General features: G+C 32.7%; 1 protein-coding gene across 12 annotated transcripts in view; it reads right to left on the bottom strand.

Annotated features, from left to right (window-relative positions):
• Nucleotides 1-24,380, bottom strand: part of NAALADL2 (N-acetylated alpha-linked acidic dipeptidase like 2) — a 1,365,504-nt gene that overhangs the window by 350,977 nt on the left and 990,147 nt on the right. For all 12 annotated transcript variants that reach the window (XR_002338111.1, XM_021071192.1, XM_021071188.1 and 9 more), the window contains 3 exons: nucleotides 19,968-20,060; nucleotides 16,551-16,756; nucleotides 11,855-11,974 (listed from right to left, as the gene is read on the bottom strand). Coding sequence is in view for 11 of the 12 variants with exons in the window: in XM_021071192.1 (XP_020926851.1) it covers nucleotides 11,855-11,974; nucleotides 16,551-16,756; nucleotides 19,968-20,060 (419 nt within the window). In the remaining variant the exon portion in view is untranslated. The remainder of the gene's footprint in view (nucleotides 1-11,854; nucleotides 11,975-16,550; nucleotides 16,757-19,967; nucleotides 20,061-24,380) is intronic.

Raw genomic sequence — 24,380 nt, 5'->3', positions numbered from 1 at the left:
AGATTAGTGTCAAATTGTAAGATACTTAAGGCTAAAAATTTGCAGGTGAAATTCCAGATCAAAGGGAAGGAATAATCAGTGCCTTCGAGTCTTATCAGCACTGTATACAGAGGTGTGTTTTTGAAAAAGTGTATGCAAATTGCAAATCTTGCCATTTGAAGAAATCCATTTTCAAAGTGAAGAGATTGAACACTTATTTAAGTTTCTGTAAGAATTCTAACTTTTAGGTGCATATAGGATTTTCTTAAAGCAGTATCTGTGGCCATTTTCACGAGATGCTTGTGGGAAAAATGTTCCAGAATAAAGCAAATTTTGGAAAAGCTGTGTATAACTTTTTTTAATACACACTGGAAAATACTAATTTAAAGCAAAGTTCATTTTTTAAAAAAATTCTTTATGGCAGCACCCATGGCATATGGAAATTTCTGGGCCAGGGATTGAATCCAAGCTACTGCTGTGACCTATGTTGCAGCTGTGGCAATGCAGGCCTTTAACCCAATGCACTGTGGGAGGGATCAAGCCCATGCCTCTGCTGTGACCTGAGCTGCTGCAGTAGGATTCTTAACCCACTGAGCCACAGTGTGGTGGGAACTCCAAAAGCAAAGTTCATTTACATATTATTGGTTTGTTTAAACATTTAACATTATTATTATATTGATTTATTTTTTTATTTCAGAGAATCAGTATTTTTTTCAGTTAAAACATTTATTATTTGTTACTTTAAACAAAAGTCTATTTAGATTTTTCATTTCAGATATTTCTTTCAAATTTTTAAATTGTATCTATTTAAAATGTACAAATTGATAATGTTGTTATATATTTGTATGTGCATATACACTCACAGATGCACACACATACACAAACATACACACATCATAGAATGATTACCAAGATCAAGCTAAGACATCCATCACTTTACATAGTTAATATAGATAACTTTGGTGTGTGTATTGAGAAAGCCTAAGAACTATTCTCAAAAACTTTTACATATATAACATTGCATTATTATCTATAATCACTATGATCCTCAGAACATATCCTTCTTATAACTAAATGTATGTGGCTTTTAACCTACACATCCTACCTCCCTTTTCTTGAAGACACTCACAACCACCACTTTATTCTGCTATTATTAAATCTTTCTCCTCCTCCCCCTTCTTCTTTTTTAAGATTTCTCATATAAGTGATACCAAATATCTTTTCCTTTCTGGCTTATTCACTTAGCAAAATATCATCCAGATTGATCCATGTTGCTGCAAATGGCAGAATTTTCTTTTTTTTATGGCTGAATAGTATTCCATTATACACATGTAAAACATTAAAAAAAATTATTGGCATATAGGTTGACTTAAAATGTATTAGTTTTAATTGTACAGCAAAATGATTCAGATATATATATATATATATCACACACACACACACACAAACATATGCACACACATATATCCATTCTCTTTTCCCATATAGGTTATTACAAAATATTGAGTAGATGGCCCTATGTTATACAGTAAGTCTTTGTTAATTACCTATTTTAAATACAGTGTGTATATGTTTACCCATATTCCCAATTTTAATCTATTCATCTGTTGAACACATATTTTGGCTATTATGAATAATACATATGAAAGTGGGTGTGCAGAAATCTCTTGGAGATAATGATGTCATTTACTGATTTCATTTACTGGAAATATATACACAGGAATGGGATCACTAGATCATATGGTAGTTCAATTTTTAGTTTTTTGAGGAACTACATTACTGTTTTCCATAATGGCTATATCATTTTACATATCAACACTAGGATATAAGGGTTTCCTTTTTTCTCCATCCTCACTAGTATTTGTTGTCTCTCTCTATTTCTCTGTTTTTTTGTTTTGTTTTGTTGTTGTTGTTGCTTTGTTAATAACCCCCTTAACAAGCATGACATTATATCTCATTTTGGAAAAGTATTTATTCAGGACATTGGCCCATTTTTAACTGGATTATTCAAATTTTTGCTCTTGAGTTTTATGCATTCTCTCTATATTTTGGATATTAGCTCTTTAGCAGATACATGGTTTACAAATACTTCCTTCCATTGTTGTGGATTTTTTTCAATTCATTGTTTCCTTTGCTCTACAGAGGCTCTTTAACATAGTTCCACTTGTTTATTTATTTTATTTTTGCCTATGCTTTTGGTGTTTTATACAAGAAATCATTGCCAAGATCAATTTCAATGATCATTTTACCCATCTCTTCTTCTAGGAGGTTTATACTTTTCAGGACTTACATTTAAGTCTTTGATCTGTTTTGAGTCAATTTTTGAGTGGTTTAAAATAGGGGTCCAGCTTCACATTTTTGGATTTGTATAGCCAGTTTTCACAATACTCCTTATGAAGAGACTGTCCTTGGCACCTCTGTCAAAAATTAGTTGACCATATATACATGTGTTTATGCCAAATTCTATTCTGTTCAACTGGACTATATGCCTGTTTGTGCCATTACTGTACTATTTTGATGACTGTAGCTTTACAATAGGCCTTGAAACCAGGCTGTGTGATGTTTCCATCTTTGTTCTTCTGTCTCAGGATTGATTTGGCTATTCAGGTTTTTTTGTGCTTGTGTGCCAATGTACAATATTTTTTTTACTTTTTCTATGAGAAAATGCCACATGAATTACGATAAAGATTGCATTATCTCTGTGGAACATTTTAGGTACTATGGACATTTTAACAATGTTAATTCTTCCAATCCAAGAACACCAAATATCTTTCCATTTAGTTGTGTCTTCTTCGATCTTTTTCATAAAGGTCTTAGTTTTCAATATGCTAGTCTTCAACTTCTTTTGTTAAATTTACTTCTAAGTATTTTATTATTTTGATATTATTCTAAATAACATTACTTTTTAAATTTCTCTTATAGATAATCTGTTTTTAGTGCATAGTAATAAATTACTTTGTTAAAGAACCAAGCAAAAAGCCAAATCCAAAATAACAACAACATTTTGTTAATACAAAACTGCTTAAGATACTACGTATAAGAGAGAAACAATAAGCCAAAATATGAAAATGACCTGAGGGTCCACTGATGGATGGATGTATAAAGATGTGATACATATATAACAGAGAAGAACAAACCCAACTCCTTACTAGATCTATTCCTTTAGCTCTAACCCTCGTCTTCTGCTACCTGTGCTTAGTCATGCTGGTTCTTTACATTTGTAAAATAATGTTGCCTATAGCCTGAAATAATACATGATGACCCATTATCAAGGCTCTGACCTTTAAAGTTATAACTTTTCTCCATTCTTACAGAGATTAAAAGGTTCAGAACAGATTATTTTCTTGTTAGCGGTTTATAGGAATATTGTGACCAGACTCAAGTAGATAGTTGCAGGAACAAAAGAGGTTGCAACAACCAGCCATATCCCTCCACTTTTGGTATAAAAGAAGCCTGAATTCTAACTCAGGAAAGATGGTTCTTTGTTACTAGTCCACCATCTTCTCAGTTTGCTGGCTTTCCAAATAAAGTAATTATCATTCCTTGCCCAACAACTTGTCCTTCAATATACTGGCTTATCATGTAGGAAGCAGTGTGAGCTTGGGCTTGGTAACATATTTACAAAATGGAATTCTATTCAGCCATAAAAAATAATGTAATCCTGTCATTTGTGACAATTGGGATAGAACTGGAAGGTATTGTACTAAGTGAAATAAGTCAGAGAAAGATAAATACCATATGATTCCATTCATATGTTGACTCTAAAATAATAAAATAAATGAACAAACAAAATAAAATAAAAACAAACACATAGATACAGAGATGAAATTAGTGGTTACTAGAGGGAAAGAGATTGGTGGGTGGGCAAAATGTGTGAAGGGGATCAAATGTATAGGAATACATGGTAGCTAGAAAGGCAGTGGTGGTCACTTTGTAGTACATACAGACATTGAATTATAATGCCACACATTTGAAACAATATTGCATTATTATATGTAATGAGAGAGTACAAGAGAAAGAGAGAGAGAAACAACAAACAAAACAAAAACCCAAAAGCCATAATATATTGAGTTTATCAAAAGTAAGCATGGGGCAATAGATAGTAAAATTACACCAGTACTTGTACTTGAAAAGGTACTTTTTTTTTTTAAAGCATAAAACCATGTATGTTAAAATAAATTACTCAAAAAACATCCTACACAAAAATCATGTGTCATATGTCATAATAGCAAAACATCACTATTGTGGTTGCTATGTAGATGATTAATTGATGATATAAGTTGTAGGCTTTTAACTAAAATGTATTAAACATCAGATAGAAAAAATGAATTTATCAGAGTAATTTTATTTTAATTGTAAAGTGTATTGTACTGTATTAAGGATACTGTTTAGGTGAAATGATTTTCTCTACCTTGTCAACCTTTCCTGAGTAAAAGCCATTCTTTTGAGTCTGGTGTCAAAATACCATTTCCTGAGTAAAAGCCATTCTTTTGAGTCTGGTGTCAAAATACCATTTCCCTGAGTAAAAGCCATTCTTTTGAGTCTGGTGTCCAAAAAAAAATCACAGACAAAAGTCAGTCAGCTAAAGCCATTTTAAGATTGTGACATTAATTGTGATTTCGTGAATGTGTTCAGTCTAAATTTGTTAAGATCTCAAATTGTTTGCACTGATCTTTGGCTATAGAGTCCAAATATTTAAATCAACTGCCTTCTGCAATTCAGGGTTTTAGCCAGAATCTCACTACGACATCCCTTGATATCTAGATTTAAATAAAAAGGGATTTACAAATTGTCAGTGTATACGGAACAGAAAACCTTGTAAAACAGTAATAAACTGGAGGGATTTCTTGGTTTTAACACAAAGTAAAGACTTGTAAACCTAGGCAATAGATAAACCTGCCAATAGAATCACAATTTCAAATGTGAGACATTACTGAAGTGGTAAATTAGTGTAAGAAAGGGTTTAAAATCAGTTTATTAGTCTTTATGGTCTCTTAAGTTGATTACTTGAGTAGAAGCAGCAGTAAGGAAGATAAATTAAGTAGAGTCCACTGAAAAGAGTTGGAATTCATAGTGAACAATAAGTGCAAAGAATCTTTCTTTAGAAAAAGTTAAAAACAAACTAAAATTATGCCATGTGTCATAAAAGACAATACAAGAATGTTTCAGCATCAATTTTACTTTTGTGTTTTAAAGAAAGCAGAATAGAAATTAAGCGTTATTTCAGTACTCTGCATTAAAATTATCAACAACAAAGACAGAAAAAGAAAAGGCAGCTATTTAATTCCACCAATATATCTTCTGTACTCCACCACTCTGCATTTAGGTTAGTAATATGGACAAAGTTGTCTCCTCCCAAGATTAAGAGGTCAAATTCTAACCATCAAGATAACTATATTTGGAGATAGGGCCTTTAAGAAGATAATTATGGTTAACTGAGATCATAATGATGAGGCCTTAATCCAATAAGGCTACTGCTTTCATAAAAAGATAAAGAGACATCAGGAAAGGGGGCACACTGAGGAAAAGAACATTTGAGATCACAGTGAGAAAGTGGCTGTCTGAAAACCGAGGAAGGAAGCTTCAGGAGCAATCTACACTACCTGAACCTCAACTTGGGGATCCAACTACCAAAACTCTAAGAAAATAAATTTCTTTTTTTTTCCAGGAATCTAGTCTATGATACTTTGTTTTGGCTGCCCTGGCAAACAAGAGCTTTATAAAATCTTTTAAATTCTAGAGGGTATATGCAAAATAATCAAGATAAAATCTGTTCATTAATAACTTGGTGATCCGAAAATCAGGCTTCTAGTAACTCAAGAATTGAACCAATTCTGGGGCTAAAAATCTCTCTAGATGTGCTTTTATCCCCTACAAAATAGTGGCACAGTCAGGCAGAATGCACACCAGCACCTCAGCAGTCAGCAGCAAGTGAATAAGTACCACAACAGTCAGAGTTTTGGAAGTCTGGTACCTCTCAACACAAGAGAAAAGAACAGAAGCATGACAGCAATTTACTTGATTTGAGGAAGGAAAAGGAAATGGACATCAAATTGTGTGATTGGAAAAGAAGTATAAGTAGTTCAACAGAAGAGGAGTTTGCTTATGAGATCAAAGTATTGAGATTTGAAAAGACAGACAAAATTCTGAGTATGTTCAAACTTTTTGCTATTGTTACTTCATGAATGATTTTGAATGAAATCAGTCACATTATTTCTTTCCTATGCATTCCAATATACACACATTGCATTCACTGTATTTTAGCTAGTTATTCATGTCTTAGGTTCATGGTAAAAACCATAAGCTCCTGAGCAACAGAGGCATTTCATCTGCTTATTATGTGGCCCACACACCTAGGGCAATGTGAGTGTGTATACAAGGTTGGGTTCCATATAAATATTTATCACACAATAGAACTCTAAAACAGACTGCGGATATTCACAATTAAGTCACACTGTAGTTTGGTTCCAGGCTTGATGCTCTAATAGGCATGGTGGAATTGACATGTACATACTATATTTTCTAGTGAGCGGTTGTTGGTGTATATATATATATGTATGTGTGTATATATATATATATATACCCCAACTTATATATATTGGTGTATATATATACACACACACACATACATATACCAATTTATTTAAGAATGATTATTAAAATTTAATAGCATGATTAATGAGAGTGAAAAGTCAAACCACAGACTGCGAGAATTCACAATATATAACCAACAAAAGTCTTGTATTAATAATGTATCAAGAACTTTTACAAACTGATAAAAAATATGTGAGAAGGTGTTCAATATTAGTAATCATCAGAGAAATTAAAACCCCAAAATATATCACCATACACATGAGAATGATAATACCAAACAGCGATGACATGGAGCAACTGGGACATTCATACATTGTTGGTATGACTGTAATTAGTATAAGCACTTTGGAAAACTCTTGAGCAGTACCTACTGAAATTAAACATGTGCTTACCTTGTGACTTAGCAACTCCACTTCTAGATAAATATCCAGGAAAAAAGTAAGTGCATACATTCTATCAACACACAAGAATAATCATAACTAACTCACCGGAGCCAAAAACTGGAAACAATCATTCAAAACCAAACAACCATGGAGTAAAAATTAGGAAATTCACATCTGAATCTCTTAGGGTACCATGTAGATGAGATATTTTTTGACTAAAAAATGAATTTGTGAAAATTTTCCTAGATTTTGACAAATATATTTTGTTTTATATGATTGACATACTTTTTTGATGTCTATAATACATGCTTTAGCATTACTATTGTAAGAAAATATCTAAAAATTATTTCCCTTTATTTTTCAGAGTAAAATGTAAATATGAAGTAAAATATTAATATGAAAGTAATATTTCCACAAAAAGAGATAATTAAAAATTTAAAGCATATATATTCATTTCTTAAATAGGGATTTTTAAAGAAATATTAATTTTTTTGTAGATTTTTTTAATTGAGTGTTTTAATTTTAAAACTTTTAGGCTATTTTCTTTTTTTGTCTTTTTTTAATTTTAGGTCTGCCCTTGCAGCATATGGAGGTTTCCAAGCTTGGGGTGGAATCGGAGGTGTAGCTGCCAGCCTACACCACGGGCACAGTAACACCAGATCTGAGACCAGACTGAGACCTACACCACAGCTCAGGGCAACACTGGATTGAGCAAGGCCAGGGATTGAACCCACGCCCTCATGGATGCCATTCAGTTTCATTTCTTCTGAGCCACAGCAGCAATTCCTAATTGTAAGTGAACTAATTATTTTTATTTTTGTAAAAATACTTGTAGCACAAAGAGAACAGAAAAGCATATTCAAAATGGGAACAAAAGTACCAGAAAAATTGATCACATAAAAGCCTTGGTTATTGTCCCTTATTACCATTAAATGGGTAAGTCATTGGTAGATTATTGCTACTTTCAGAAGACCAACTAATTTATTAGTTATCAATGTTATAATTTAAAGAAATTAACCATTTTTGAAATTATTTTTTAAAGTTATAATGAAAATTTCCAAATAGAACTAACGAGAGAGTCTAGCACAAGAAACCCTAACGTGTCTATTGCCCAATTTTGTTAACCATCAACCTTTCACTGCTCTTCGGGTAATTTTTTAAGGTCAGTCTTTCATTAATCTCAAGAACTTATAGGAGTTCCCTTCATGGCTCAGCAGTTAACGAATCCTACTAGGAACCATGAGGTTGCGGGTTCGATCCCTGGCCTCGCTCAGTGGTTTAAGGATCTGGAGTTGCCATGAGCTGTGGTGTAGGTCCCAGATGCAGCTCGGATCTGGCGTTGCTGTGGCTGTGGTGTAGGCCAGCAGCTACAGCTCTGATTAGACCCCTCACCTGGGAACCTCCATATGCCACAGGAGCGGCCCTGTAAAAGGCAAAAAGCCAAAAAAAGAAAAAAAAAAAAAAAAAAAAAGAAGAACTTATAATCACTTTAGTGGATTTAGAGTAATTACACATTTCTGAATCTTCAAAAGATTCTACCTTTTTCAGTCAAGATGGCTTAGTTCATTCATTTGGACTAATCTCCTGAAAATGGCTTATATTCTTAATGTAAATTAGTTTAATTTCTCTTCCTTTCAAAACCAAAGTTAGAATATCAAACCAGAGGAAAGAGACAAAAGTATTGCACTCATTCTAGTCATGACTGTTTTCTTAGTGGTCTAGAAGATGTTACAAAACTACTGATACATGTAAACAAAATGGGCAAATCTTAAAAGTAATTATGCTAAGTAAAAGAAACCATACACAGAGGGATATGTAATATGTGACTCCATTTTTAAATGATGTTCTGAAAGGGAGAACTCTAAGAGTAAAATTCAAATCAGTGTTTGCCAGGAAATGGAGATGAAGGGAGGAGATTGAATGCAAAGGGGTATTATGGGACTTTAGTGGGTGATGGAAATATTACATAGCTTAAATGTGGTGGTGTTTAAATGAATGCATACATTTGTCAAAACTCAGCAAGCTGTACAAGTAACAATGGAGAATTTTATGTAAATCATACCCCAATTTATCCAATAAATCTAACTAAAAAAAAAAAACACCTCACAAAGTGTCTGATGGACCAAGGAAAGTGAGATTACAATCTTCCTTGATTTGGATACACATCATTAATGAAGTTTAAGCTGGTATTTGATTTAGGACAACCTTTTCACATTTTTGATATTTATCAAGCTGGTAATCCATCAAAATAACCTACATGTGTCCATTTTTAAAAAAAATAAATTAAGTACTATATACTAATTCTTTAAATAGTCCACTTCACATATTTAAGTCCACTACATGATCTTAACAAGATCATCTAGAATCTTTATATTGCTATATAAGAGTACTTAATATTCCATAGAGCCTTTTGTCATCAAAATTTAGTCAGCATGTTTCCTTTATAGGAAATATTATCCTATGTAGAATCATTCTGAATTTGTTCTGTTTGCTTGTTTTGGGGGGGTGGTTTATACTGAATTATATGAGACATGCCATTTGTATAAGACAACAGAATCTAAATAAACAGAAGAAATATAAAAATACTAAGGACTGATAAAATATTTTCATCTTTGTAAATGAAGTTCCATATGTCATGATGTTATAATTAAGCTCTTTCTTTGAAAGAAACACTTAAATCTTTCTTTTAAATGCCAACAGTGTTAAATTACTTTAACTAAATCATATAAATTATTGTGGGTATTTGTTTCCTTCAGTTCTCTTAACATTTATCTTTTTTAAGAGTGTGCATGTGTTTTAAACAAAAATGAGAAAAAAATAAAGAAAAATGAGATATTAATTTTTTTTTTAGGGCCACACCTGCGGCACATGGAGGTTCCCAGGCTAGGGGTCCAATTGGAGCTGTAGCCGCCGGCCTACACCGCAGCCACAGTAATGCTACATCCGAGCTACGTCTGCAACCTAAACCACAGCTCACCACAACACCAGATCCTTAACAAAATAAGCGAGGCCAGGGATTGAATTTACATCCTCAAGGATGCTAGCGAAGTTTGTTAACTGCTGAGCCACGATAGGAACTCCAAAATTTTGTATGTAAATATACCTTAAGTTATAATATATATTTGTCCTGTATTAATAACATTGGCTATATATAGGTAAGTAATTACCATTAAATCATTTTTGCTATTGTCTGTTTGAACGTGTCATAATCCTACCTTTCTAAATTCTTCCATAGAACACACACACACCATCGCAACTGAAAGAAATTTTTTCTTTCAATATAGATTCCAGTTTGTTCTTAGCTTAGTGTATAAGTGTTTTCAAATACAGAATAGATGTTTTCCCTTCCCACCTATAAGGAGGTACATCTGTCATTATTGAGAAACCATGCCATACTCTCAGATTGTTAGGTTTAGATAGTAAAATATTTTAGTCTTCTATTATAAGATGTACAAAGACATTTTAAATAGCATTATATTCTGATATTTCTATAAATTTGTATTTCTATAGGTAGATATTTCCATAATTTCATATTCCTTAATAGTTTATTTCTATTGACCTATGAATTTCAACACTTAACATCTCTTCCAAGATTCTAACATAGAAAACTATAACACGCCAGAAGGAAAAGATGTAATTTTTAAACCAACTCTCCCTAATTTCTGGATACTTGAGCTCATACTTTCTTCTTCCTGATAACTTACTTATTCAGGATTATTTTAATTTACCAAGGGAGACTTCTGCAATGGATTTTCCTCTTGTGACTTTTTTCCCCAGGAATATAAGAAAGTCAGATAATTCAAAGCAGTACAAGGAGCAGGAAGAGCTCATTTACAGATCTGGATATAATTTAAGGCATGCACATTGGAGTTCGGCTGATCTTAAATGTATAGACTTATCTATTTCATCTTTTATAATGTCTTCTTTATTATGCTACATATGGAAATGTCAATGAAAACTATTAAACTAGAAAATACTTTATGAATGTCATAAAATGTTGGTTTGCATTACATTTCAATCAAGAATTATGGCTAATCCAAAGCACAATTCGTTATCTTTTTTTTTTTTTTTCCTGTTTTAATGTCTGTGATACTGGAAACTCTGTGGGCATTGAAAAGGTCATTTTCTAATATACCCCAGTAGCCCTTGGGGTTGGGAGGAAACCACCCACCAATAGTGGCATGATTGCTTTCACTCTGAGAAATAACACATTATTTTAGTGAAAATCATAAAAAGAATGAAGAAATGAAAGCAGGAACACTACCAATAAACAAGAAGGAAGTTCTGAAAAATTCTTTGAAAGAGGCAAAATGCAAGTAAATTTGAAAAATAAGTGAGACATTATCATAAACTACATGATTTTTTTTCAAGTTACTTTATAGGAAACAGCATGCTTTACTTTTTTCTCTAAGTCTTTTCCAAACAGCATTTTCTAAGTATCTTGAGTGTAGTTATCCTATATTCTAGGAATTAGAGATCCTGCTATGAAGGGGCTTACAATGTAGTTGAAAAGATAGGACAGGCCCCACATTTACTCAAAACATGAATGAAGGGAGAGAAACCCCAAAGTAACCAAGTTTAACAAAACATGCCAACATGGGGAGGATTGAGATCTTGAGGGCTAAATTCAATTTTTAAGAAACAAATTTTCATTTTGACATACATGTATATATAATTCACACATACATCAATAACCATAAAAGAGTAGCAAGTAAAGAATTTCAGAACATAGGACATTGGTTGAAGGGACATTGATAAATAAACAGCAAGAGATCATTCTTTAAAACAGCTAGGGATGATTTTATGCATATTATAAAATGAAAATATCAAGAAAATGGTAGATTAAAGAGAAAAAGGTAGTTCTGCATAATCATTTTATTAAATAGAGTTCATCTTACCTCAGCTACCAGTTGCTGAAGAGACGGTGAAGCTACAGAATAGAGACTTGAGTTACCCCTTATGGGACTGTGGAGACTAACATAAGCCACAACATTTCTCTGCAGAACCTTCTTGAAATCCTGAAATTAAAAAAAAAATCCATCTTCAATGCAAATAAAAATTACAGATTCCACTTTATTAGTTACATTTTGAATAATAAATACTTCCTACTTTAACTCATTACATTGCATGATACTTTTTTTCTATAAGGTAATACCATACTATATACAGAGGCTCATAAAGGAATTTTAAATAAGGGTGGTGAGGAGTATCATATAACATAATGACAACATATTTTAAAGCATGTTCACATTCCTGAAAAACTCAAAATTTTAAGAGAAAATATCCTTATATAGTTAACACAGTATAAAATTCGGCTTCAGAATACAGAATAGGATATTTGCTCTAGTGACAGCATTTAATTTTATAGTCATTGAATTAGAGAACACACATGGATAAACCAGTGTTTAATAAAACCAGCCCTTGCCTTTGAAGTATTGAGCTACTTTTCTTTTTTTTTTTTTTTTTTTTTTTGGCACAAAGAAGCTTTTCATCCTGAGCAAAAGGGGACATCAGACAATTGTGGCCATGCACATATTACCTGAAATAAAACTTAAAGTGTTTCGCCCACATTAGTAGAAGAAAGTGATTCAGTAGAATAGTTTTTCCACTTCTCAGTTAAACCCTACTTCCAAAAGTTGAAACTGATCCTATTAATAAGGTACCATTAAGAAGTCCTTCTGTTATTTTCCTCCTTTTCTTGCACAAATATTTAATGAGTAATTATCATGATGGCAGTTCTATAGAACTATTCTAAAAACCATATTACTTCATGTCTTAGAAACATGTCTTTCTGTTTTCCAGCACTATCAGATGAAAGACTGCAAGGACTTGTACACCTAGCAAATCAATAATATTATTCCTAATTTATGTTGAAAAGTCAGACATACCGCTATAAAAGAGGTGAAAAGACTATTCATTGAAAAAAATTTATATATATATGCAAAATGGATGCAACAAGAGATTCTCATACTAAGTGAAGTCTCGGAAAGACAAATACCATATGATATCACTTAATATGTGGAATCTAAAATATGGCACAAATGATCCTATCTACAAAACAGAAAGAGACTTAAGGACATGGAGAGCAGACTTGTAGTTGTCAATGGGGAGGGGGAAGCTAGTGGGATTGACCAGGAGTTTGGGGCTAATAGATGCAAAACATTACATTTAGAAAGAATAAACAATGAGGTCCTACTGTACAGCATAGGGAACAATGTCCAATGTCTTGGGGTAGAACATGATGGAAGATAGTATGAGAAAAATAATGTTTCTGTGTATATATATATATATACCTATGAATAGGTCATTATGCTGTACAGCAGAAATTGACACGACGATATAAATCAACTATATTCTAATAAAACAAAATTTTTATATATATGTATGTATGTATGTATATATGTATGTATATGCACATATGCTGTAACCATGACATGCAAAAGTTCCCAGGCTAGGGACCTGAGCTATACCAGTGACCTGAGGAACAGTAGTGAAAATGCATATCCTTAATTACCAGACCACAAGGGAACTTCAAAAACAAATATTTTAAATAAATCAAAAAGATGAAATTTAAACTTAAGTACTCTGCTTTTCACATAATATTGTTATTAAACAATTTTCATTATCACACAAGAGCAATGGAAAAACAGCTTCTATTTACACATTACCACACTGACAGTATCTCTATGTCATTCCATTTAATTCTTAGGAGAACCTCATAGCATAGGCATTAGTGCACTCATTTGAGGAACCAAGACTTGGAGAAGTTAACCTTGCCTAAAACCACATGCTTTATGGTAGAGAGGATATAAACTCAGATTTCTTTCACTGTAAAATCTGTAGAATTTCCACAAGAACCTGAAGATGAAGATTCCCTACAGTTTTTTAAGATACTTTTTAAAAAACCTCTTTAGTAAGAGAGCCTCAAGGATCAAGATCAGTATTGAGTCAAATCTCTAATAAATCTATCTCTAATAAATCTGTCACTATAAATTCCATTTGACCAGTATCACCTAATACTTTTAATTAAAACTTTGTATTTTAAGGGTTCCTGTGCCAACACAATTAGAAAGGACACTGTGACATGTCAACAAGTGCTTTCCCCACTCATCTTCATTAGGGAATATGTTTAGAGCAGAAATGGGTTTCATTCTAAAAGAAAATGTTTCATTGTAAGAACACGTAGGTTCGATAAGAGTAAACAGGAAAGTTAATAGTTTTCTAAATTCTTCCTCAATCAGATTGGTACAAAAAAGATTTCATGAATTGTACTGAAATAATCTAAGATATAGTAATTTACAATAGTATATTTTATGAACTAATAATGTACATGTTATTCACCATTTTCTTTACTTACCTTTTTGTATACCTAGTCATAGAAAAAGCCAGAAAGTGACTGAATATAGAATTAGTTGTTGAATATGCACACACACATAGGTACTCTACAATAGAGGCCCCTAACATTTCTGCATAGGAAAAGCCTTCTCTAACATAAATATTTTTTCCTATGGACTCCCATAAGAGAGTAACTGTATTTTTAATATCTGTTTACTGAGAAGCTATAAAATTACCAAAAGATACAAAGGAGATAATAATCCACAAAATATTTTATTAATACAAAATATTTAACTAATTTGAAAATGTAATTGCTAACTGACACATAAGGCCATCAACTTACAGGTTACCATTCAAAAAAATTCAAGGACCATTTGCAATACACTTCCCCATGCACAGAGGTTAAGGATGTTTAAGAATTTAAGTTAGGAACTGCTAATGTCACACAAGCCTCCTTTGAGAATACAGTTTAGCAATATATAAGCTAATTTAGAATGAACATAAATTGACTATGAAATTACTAGATAGATATGGAGGAGGCTTGTGAGATAGCGGAAGAAATTTTGGAAAAGAATCTTTAAGATGCTTTCTTAAAATGTGCTTTATTATTACAAGAAGACTAAAACATTGTTTTATTTGTGGTAAAAAAATTTTTTTTTGAACTACTAAAATCAACCCAGATCACAAATATACTCCCCAAATGGTTTTTTAAATTGTTTATATCCTTAAAGTAATTTGGAATAGGAGTTTGAGAGATTGGTTCAGCTATTACATTTTCCATCTTACTAAAAATTTGTCAATTTTGAAAGGTTCCTTCAGCAATGAAATTTCTTTATTTGAGTTAGTTCTTTTGAGTAATGGAAAAAAATTCACACCACTAACTTGAATATGGAAAAGCCTTTCAATTTGCAATGTATGAATCTTGATAAACTTTATAACTGTAAAAATTTTCTCATTTTGAAGACTTCTAATTAAAAAGACACTTGCTATTTTCTTTTATTCACTTTTCTGATTTTTTTGATAGCCAATAGACATTTTATCTTTTTTTGAATGATTAAACAGTAAATGAAACAAGAGAATTTCTCATTAGATATTTGGGATTTTTTTTCTCCAAAGGTGAGGTAGTGAACAAACTAGATTACCAAATTGTTTCATTTTCCTAGCTAAACTTGGATGTTTTTTTCTGCATTTTTCTGTTAAACTTTTTATAAAATCTTAAAAGTAAATAGGATATCAAAGAGTTCTATGATATTTTTATTGTTGTTAATGTGGCATCAATACAAAGTTGTCATATTCCATTAAAAACACAGTGCGTTTGTAAGACATATCAGAACCATTTGAAACATTATTCCGGCTGTATTCCAACTGCGATCCACTGAATGCAAGATTTCATTTGAACAAAGACTTACTATGGTAGTTAGGCAGGCAAGTAGGTAGAGATGTGGGTAGAAAAGAAGAAGCAGGGAGGTAGGGACATAAGTACAGAGGGAAGGAAAGATTGAAAGGAGGAAGAAAAAAAGGGCAGAAGGAAGGAAACTGCTCTTTTGAGTCCCATCTCTATATTATAAAGTATAACACTAAATTAATAAATGTTTAAGGAGTTTCCTTCATGGCTCAGTGGTTAACAAACCAGACTAGAATCGATGAGGACTCGGGTTCACTATGGCCTCACTCAGTGGGTTAAGGATCTGGCATTGCCATGAGCTGTGGTGTAGGCTGCAGATGCGGCTCAGATCCTGCATTGCTGTGGTTGTGGCATAGGCCAGCAGCTGCAGCTCTGATTCAACCCCTAGCCTGGGAACCTCCATATGCTGTGAGTGTGGCCCTAAAAAGACAAAAGACAAAAAATATAAATATAAATAAATAAATAAATATTTAAAACACAAGATTGTTTTCTAATTTCAGAAAATTGCTAGAAAGGTAAAACGAATAATCATATGTATCACTTATCCTTTCTTGTCTGCTGCCTGCAGCCTAAGGAGAAACACAATAACCAGGTAAACATTGTGGGCCTACAGAGTCTGAAGGTCTGGTAGCCACAGGAATAAGTTCCACACCCAGTTCACAGTTGTCTACCTTTAATTCCCTGTCATTCTTAGAGGTGATCTCAGAAAATCAGCATACTGCCCACCCTGGTTGAGATGCATATTCTTGTTCATGGCTTCATTAATTTTTGTCTACCTCAGTTGAGAAAGAGAGAGAGAGAGAGAGGGACTGCGTGATTATGAGAGCGAGGTATAGTAATTAATGCACATTTACCTCTCCCCATTCATATGAGCCAATATTTCCAAAAGCTGTTCCTCCCCATGAACAGAAAACAATAGTGCGGTCGGGTCTCCATCCTCTCTTAACTCTTAACATCAAGGCCCGGATAAAAGCGGTGATGATGGCAGTGCTACTGGCCCATTCTTGCCCATTATAACTGTATGCGGTATGATGACGGCTGCCAACTAGGATATAACGGTCTGGAAATAGATGGAAACAAGAGCCATTAAAACACAATATGAACCTTAACAATAAATTTAATGACATTTACATAATTCTACTGCACAACTGAGCAACGATTATGCAAAACTGTTCTAATAATTAAGACTACTTTAACATTTTTCACCCACTGTCTTGATTCACACATCTGTGTATATCAAAGCAGAGGCAGCTGCTGAGCTCGATTATGAATCCAAAGCTTAGATCCATATTACTGTCCTCTGCAACATGGATGTTAATTAATGAAGTATACAAATATGATACAATGAAACCCTTATCTAACATTTTACCAGACTCATAGTAGGAAGTACCCTATAGACAATGTGTGTATGCTCAGTAAATGTTAATGAAGTATTAATACATTTGAGGGAACAGTTATTCAGTAGCTATAAGTATTACAGATGTGGTAGTCATGTATGGCTTTTGCAATAATGAAGTATTTAGGGAATGGGTCTACACTTCCAATTTATAGTTTTAGCCTCCCTCCTTTCTCTGAAGGAAAAAAAATACTCAATTTCATCCACTACTATAAAGTTTCTTTCTCACGTATATTATTTTTTATAATCATATAAAATCCATTAGATACACTACTAGAAAGACCTATAGGACACAAGGATGGGTTCTGTATATTACTGACTATGGTCAATAATAAAGTAGGCTAAAAATGTATATCCAGAGTTTCCTCTGATTTTGTTGTCAGTGAATGTTGTTGATACACAGCTAATTTACTTGACCAAGTAGCCCTATACATCTGTGTAAAAAGATTAGATTTCTTTTCTGAGTGTTATTTCATTATGAGCTTGATGGTTAAGTGTGCAGTTGAAAGACTTCCTGCTTGGGTTTGAATCTAGGCTATTTATTGTACCAGCTGTATGATCTTAGAAAGCTTATTTAAGCTCTCATGCTGTAAATTTTTCAAACATAAAATGGGAATAAGTCTATTCTCCAAGTCCATGATTTTCTTTTCAAAAACAGCATATACATCATCTACTTGTTTTGATTTTTAGGCGAGTTACTATTTGCAAGGCACTGTGAACAATGCCTGACACATAATAAGTACTACACATGTGTGGAATGAATGAATCATCCCTTGACTTCATGGCATCAAAAAAACTACTTTATGAAAACATCACTGTGTGAAAGTATTTTAGATTTCCACATTGATGTTGGAACCAACAATTAATTTGATCTATCAAAAATTCATCAGAATTTAATTCATAGTGCACATAATGTGCCTGTGATGTTGAACGGATTCATTCATTTTCTAGATATGTGTACAAATTCTGTTTGAAATTGTCTGTGTACTAGGTAAACCATATATAAAAATCTTAATACTAATTGATAATTTTTTCTAATTTTCAGTCATTAAATAAGAAAATCATGTGAATGAGCAGCCAATATTTTTGTGTAGAATTCAAAACAAAATTGAGAAGCTTTACATATTATACACCAAAGAAAGCTACTAGTAAATTGATTTTAAAACTTGTTTTTTCTACATTGAATTTCAAAAAGGAAAGCCCTTTTATCTTAAAGCTAGTATAATTTTGTAAAATTTGTTTTTTCAACAATAACTAGGAGTTCCCGTCGTGGTGCAGTGGTTAACGAATCCGACTAGGAACCATGAGGTTGCAGGTTCGATCCCTGCCCTTGCTCAGTGGGTCAGGGTTCCGGCGTTGCCGTGAGCTGTGGTGTAGGTCACAGACGCGGCTCGGATCCTGCGTTGCTGTGGCTCTGGCGTAGGCTGGCAGCTACAGCTCCGATTAGACCCCTAGCCCGGGAACCTCCATATGCCGCAGGAGCGGCCCAAGAAATGGCAAAAAGACAAAAAAAAATAAATAAATAAATAAAACAATAACTAGCAATACAGTGATGATGATAAACATTTCTAGTGCTTCAATTAGACATCCTTACGATGGAAATTTGTTAAAATGGTTGAAATGCAACAGTAACAATTTCCAAATTTATTTATCTCTTGTATTTAAAGATGTTATCATCAGAGGTTGTGCAACATTGCTACTGTGAGGGAAGACATCCATGAGTTTTTTTTTTTGAGTTGGCTGGAGGAAACTTTGGAGGGAGATATAAAACTTGATCTCAAAATTTCCTAAGTGAGCGATTATAGAGTCAAATTCACTTCAGTCATGAAGAAGAATAATTCTCCAAGGAAAATGAGTAAATATCTTAACCAAATCAATAGAAGTGGCACAAATGTACTAAAAGACTTAGACTCTACAATGTACATCAAGCACATCAGAGAGTAATATGTAATTCAACTTCACAATTTTTTCATAGGAGTTGAGATTAATCTCTTAATTAATATATGTCAGTTATTTTCACTTTTTCAGCCTGTACGATTTCATCTGAAGATTCCTTAAGCATCCTATAACAAGGAATAAATTATTTAAAATTTAACCAGGTGATCCTTTTTAGAAGCACCTTCAAAACTTAAAGTCAGACAAACATTAGGAAGAATTATCAGCAGACCAAGGGTCAGAGATGGGACACAGATTAACACTGAAAAATATGAGGATCAGCAGTTCCCATCATGGCTCAGCAGAAACGAATCTGACTAGAATCCATGAGGACACAATTTCAATCCCTGGCCTTGCTCAGTGGGTTAAGCATCTGGCATTACAGTGAATAGCGGTTTAGGTTGCAGACTTGACTCAAATCTGGTATTGCTATGTCTGTGGTAGGCCAGCGGCTACAGCTCCAATTCAACCCCTAACCTGGGAACTTCCACATATTGTTGGTGTGGCTCTAAAAACACAAAAGGAAAGGAAAAAAAAAAATCTGAAGATCAAAACTTTCATTTTTTAAAAAGCATATCTGTAAAAATATTTTCTCTTTAACATTTTTTTCTTGATAAAAATAAAATCTTCAATGATGTTATAGTGAATAAAAGAAAAAGAAAACATTGGTTTCTGTGCTGAATTCATAGATACATGCCGGTTTGACAAATCTAAACTGTTTTGTTTTTCTTCTTATACTCTCTACAATAATTTATCTTGGAAGATATTTAATAAGAAAGAGAATAAAGACCTGTTTCTTGGTTTCATACTGACCCATCCTTAGAATGCTATAAACTTATAGTTACATCTAAAGTGGGACATTTAACTATGCTACTTATACAGGGATTTTCTTTTGATGTTTCATACAAAGTGTAGATTATAAATACTTTGCTTTACTTACCTGGAGATGTCAAGCCTTTTAAATATCCAACAACATTAGTGACTGTTTTGAATTTTGTGACTGTTTGAATTTGCATGTTGACAATTCTTTCCTCTAAAAAAAAATTAAAAATTATTTCTCCCAATTCTGTTTTTTCTTAAAGCATGCAAATTTATTTATCCAATACCATCAGACAATTAATTCCAAACAACAGATTTTTTCTAGACAACCAAAGTTACACTTTCTTTCTTTCTTTTTTTTTTTTTTTTTTTTTTTTTTTTTTTTTTTATGGCTGTCTAGCAGCATATGGAGGTTCCCAGGCTAGGGATCAAATCGGAGCTGTAACCTCTGGCCTACACCATAGTTCCTGGCAACACCAGATCTTTAACCCACTGAGCAAGGCCATGGATTGAACTGGTGTCCTCATGGATGCCAGTCAGATTCATTTCCACTGAGTCATGACTGGAACTCCCAAAGTTACACTTACTTGGCAAAAATGTATTCAAAACTTTGTGTAGACATTATTTTAGGTGCTTGTTATACAATAATGACTAAGATACAACTGCTAGCCTTATAGAAGTGCAGAGTCATAAATAGGCAATTCTAAACTTCATATTAAGAACTGCAATGGAGTTTAATGTGAAAGCACACAGAAGAAGATGACCTCAGAGAGATGAGGGCAACTCATATTTTTAAAAGAGTAAATACTCAGACAAAACTATTTCCAGAGAATTTTAATTACTTTTCTAGCTTCAGAAAAATAGCATGTGAAGATAACTTAATCTTTTCTGTATGACTTATTATGACATTATCACTTTGAAAATTGTAAAGCATTATGCAAATTAAAAGAAATCTTCTTTAATCTACATGTGTTTTCAAATATTGCAGTTTTCATTTCTACCTGTATGTGTTGGTCTCTCACCTCTCTCTAAATCTCTGTCGATTGCTCTGCCTCTGAGCTCTCCTATTCTTGCTTGATATTCAAAAATCTTTGACAGCAAATAAGGCAAAGACACCATTCAGGAGGGAGTCTAGTCACAGCCCTGAAGTGAGTGGTCTTTGAAGGTTTTGATGATGATGTGTGTTAATCCTGTATTTGATGGATCCTGGGAATTCTGGGGTGGGAGGTGGTTTATCTAGGGGGAGTTCCAGGGCAGCCATGTGATACTGTTGGAGAGGGGGTGGCAATTAGGAAACAGCTAATGCAACATAGGCATGCTCTACTGACAGGCCTTCAAATGTCACCTCTTACTGATAGATGAAAACTTTTGATAAATAAGTTGCTTCTCTCCTTGAATACATTCTACTAACAGTTTAAACAGTAATTTTGTTCATTGAATCTGTTAAAATTATAACTAAAACAAGAATAAAGAGGTCCCAAGAGAACACCTGAGCACTTCATATATGAGAAAAGGAAATCTGCTTGGATCCTGAGTGCTGTGGTTCTAATTTAGGTGTTACGCAGTTTTGTTTATTTGTTTTAAAATTGATATATTCTTTTTTTAGAGCATTTTCAGAATACCGAAAAACTGAGCAGAAAGTACAGAGTTCCTAAATACCTTCTCTGTCCTCTACTTCTATTATCAACATCCTACATTAGTGTGATCAATATCTGCTGCCAGTAAAAAACCAATAGTAATACACTGTTATTAACTAAAGTCTCTATTTTACATTGTCACTCTTTGTATTGTACTTGCTCTGGGTATTCACATAGTCATAATGGCATGTATCCACCATTACAGAATTGTTTCATTGCCCTAAGAATAATCTGTGTGGTACCTATTTATTCGTTTCTCCCTTTCTTCCTCTGGAGCCGCGGGATATATATTTTGGCTGTGCCTGTGGCATGGGGAAGTTCCAGGGCCAGGGATCGAACCCAAGCCAAAGCAGTGAGTGATATAAATGTGTCTATAGTCTTGCCCTTTCCAGAACATTGTAGTTTGACTCACATGTTTTTGTTTTTAATGTATAATTCCCTGTTCTAAGTTTGTTCCAAATAGTCCAGATATAAAGTTTAGATAAAGGAGTCATAATCTTATAATTATTGCTCTTTTTAATCCTTTCATCTTATTTTTGAGATAGATATGGCTAAAGAAGCTTCTCTGGTTCTCTAAGATTCAATATTACTTTTATCAAATTCAGTGGTGAGAAAAAGTTATAATATGTACAAGTATACAATATACTGCTTGAACGTTAACTTACATTAATATAGTGACTTATAATTTATACTAGCCATCTGCACACATATATGCCAGTTCTTATTGAATCTCACTGATTCTTGAAACCATTTGTCAGAAGTTCTGTTTATCTTTATTTATTTATTATAATGAAGCATATAGGGGCAGATCTGAGACTCAAACTAGGTCTTTATATAGATATTTTTATCTAAAAAATAAAATTTCTCTCACTCTAAGACTCCATTTTTTAGTTATGAAATGTTCTTCATTTATAAAATAATAAAAAATAATGCATACAATGATGATCCACATCTAGTTGTAACGTCATTTTACTGTATTTCCTTCATCGGTACCCTTTTGCAATAACCAAATAAATGCAACTTTATAAACTGGGTTCTTTCTTTGAAGCTAAAATCATTTCAAGTTTTTTTCTTGGAATTGTTGTTGTATAGATACATTGATAGATTGATAGGTAGGTAGGTAGATATGCAGATATAGGTACATGTATATATAGGTATAGTCATAAACATTTTCTACTTTTTTTCTCTGAGGTATAAATGATGAATACTATTATATGATTTAGGTGTACAACATAATGATTCGACATTTTTAAAGGTTATTTTCCACTTACAACTATAATCAAATATTGGCGGTATTCCTTGTGTTGTACAAAATATTTTTGTATTATTTTTTATTTAATACATAGTAGTTTGCAACTCTTAATCCCTTACTCCTATCTTGTCTCTTCCACCTTCCCTCTCCGCACTGGTAGTAACTAGTTTGTTCTCTGTACCTGTAAGCCTGTTTTTTTGTTTTGTTTTGTTTTGTTTTGTTTTTCCCTGTTATATTCACCTGCTTGTTTTACCTTTGAGATTTCACAAGGAAGTGACACCATGCAGTATTTGGCAGTATTTGTCTCTCTCTGTCTGACTTATTTTTTATTGGCTTTGACATTTTACACAGATTTTATTACTTTTTTTCACTCAGCATTGTCTTTTGCATATTGAAAATAAATTGATAGTAAATAGAACTCTGGATCATTCATTTTAAATGCTAAGTAGCATTTGGTTGTAAGATCAACCCCAGTTTATTTTCTAGTTCTATTACTGAAGGTTAGTGAGGTTGTTTCCACATTTTCATCACTACAGTGAGAAAAAGAATATTTTGCATTTCTTCAAATAGATAACTAGAAGTAGGATCTCTGGATTATAATATATGTATGTCATCATCATCTCACATAATTATTATTCAATTTTGGGGTACTTATAGACCATTATTATTATATAAATTTGTATAATAATTTTCCTGTATCATAAAGAGACTTTTCAGGATTTTATTAGGATTGTATTAAATTAATGGAACCATTTTAGAACATTCTATGTCTTTATGAATATGATATGCCTCAATTTATTTCAGCTGATTTTATATCTTTTTATAGGGTTTTATATTTTTCTTCATAAAAGCCTTGCACAACTATTATTACATTTATTTTATGGTTGTCATATGTTACCAAAATATAGCATTTATAATTATCGTATTGTGTATAAGCATGCTTTTTAATTTCATATATTAGTCTTTAACCAGACTTCTTGTCAATTTCCTACAGATTTTAATAGTTAATCTATAGAGTTTTTATATTTGTTTTTCTCTGTGGATACCAGCAAAGGATGGTTTTATTTATTTATTCCCTCCCAATCTTTATAGCTTTTTAGAGCTAGCATCATTTTGTCTAGGACTGCCAGTACACTGTGGAATGGAAGCAGTAAAAGTGCCATTCTTTAATCCTTGATTTTTATTCAACTTAAAAACAGATTTCAAAAAAAAATAACATATATATATATATATATGTATATATATATATTTTAAATGTTTGCTATAGGTTTCTGGGAAATTCCCTCTACAAGGAAGATTATTTCTCTTTTTCCTTTGCTAAGAGGTTTTAGCATAAACAGATGTTGAATCATCTTTTAAGTGCAAGACTTTTCAACTTACAGTGTTAAAAAATGAATGTATTCCTGAAATATAACCTTCTTGGTTATGATATACTTTCTATACTTGATTATTAAAATTTTGAGATATTTGCATATATATTTTAAGTTATTTATTGGTAATTTTATCTTTCATTTGTTCTTGCCTGCTTTCAATATATGGATTATACAATTTCAAAAATTTTTAGTGATCTTTGCTTCTTTTCTTTGATTCTGTGAGTGTTGATAAAGCACAGACATTACTTATTTCACAAAGGAAGGTAAAGATT

Source organism: Sus scrofa, chromosome 13 (genome assembly GCF_000003025.6).
Source record: "Sus scrofa isolate TJ Tabasco breed Duroc chromosome 13, Sscrofa11.1, whole genome shotgun sequence".
In the NCBI taxonomy this organism is placed as follows: domain Eukaryota; kingdom Metazoa; phylum Chordata; class Mammalia; order Artiodactyla; family Suidae; genus Sus; species Sus scrofa.
This window is presented reverse-complemented; position numbering and strand designations above follow the sequence as displayed.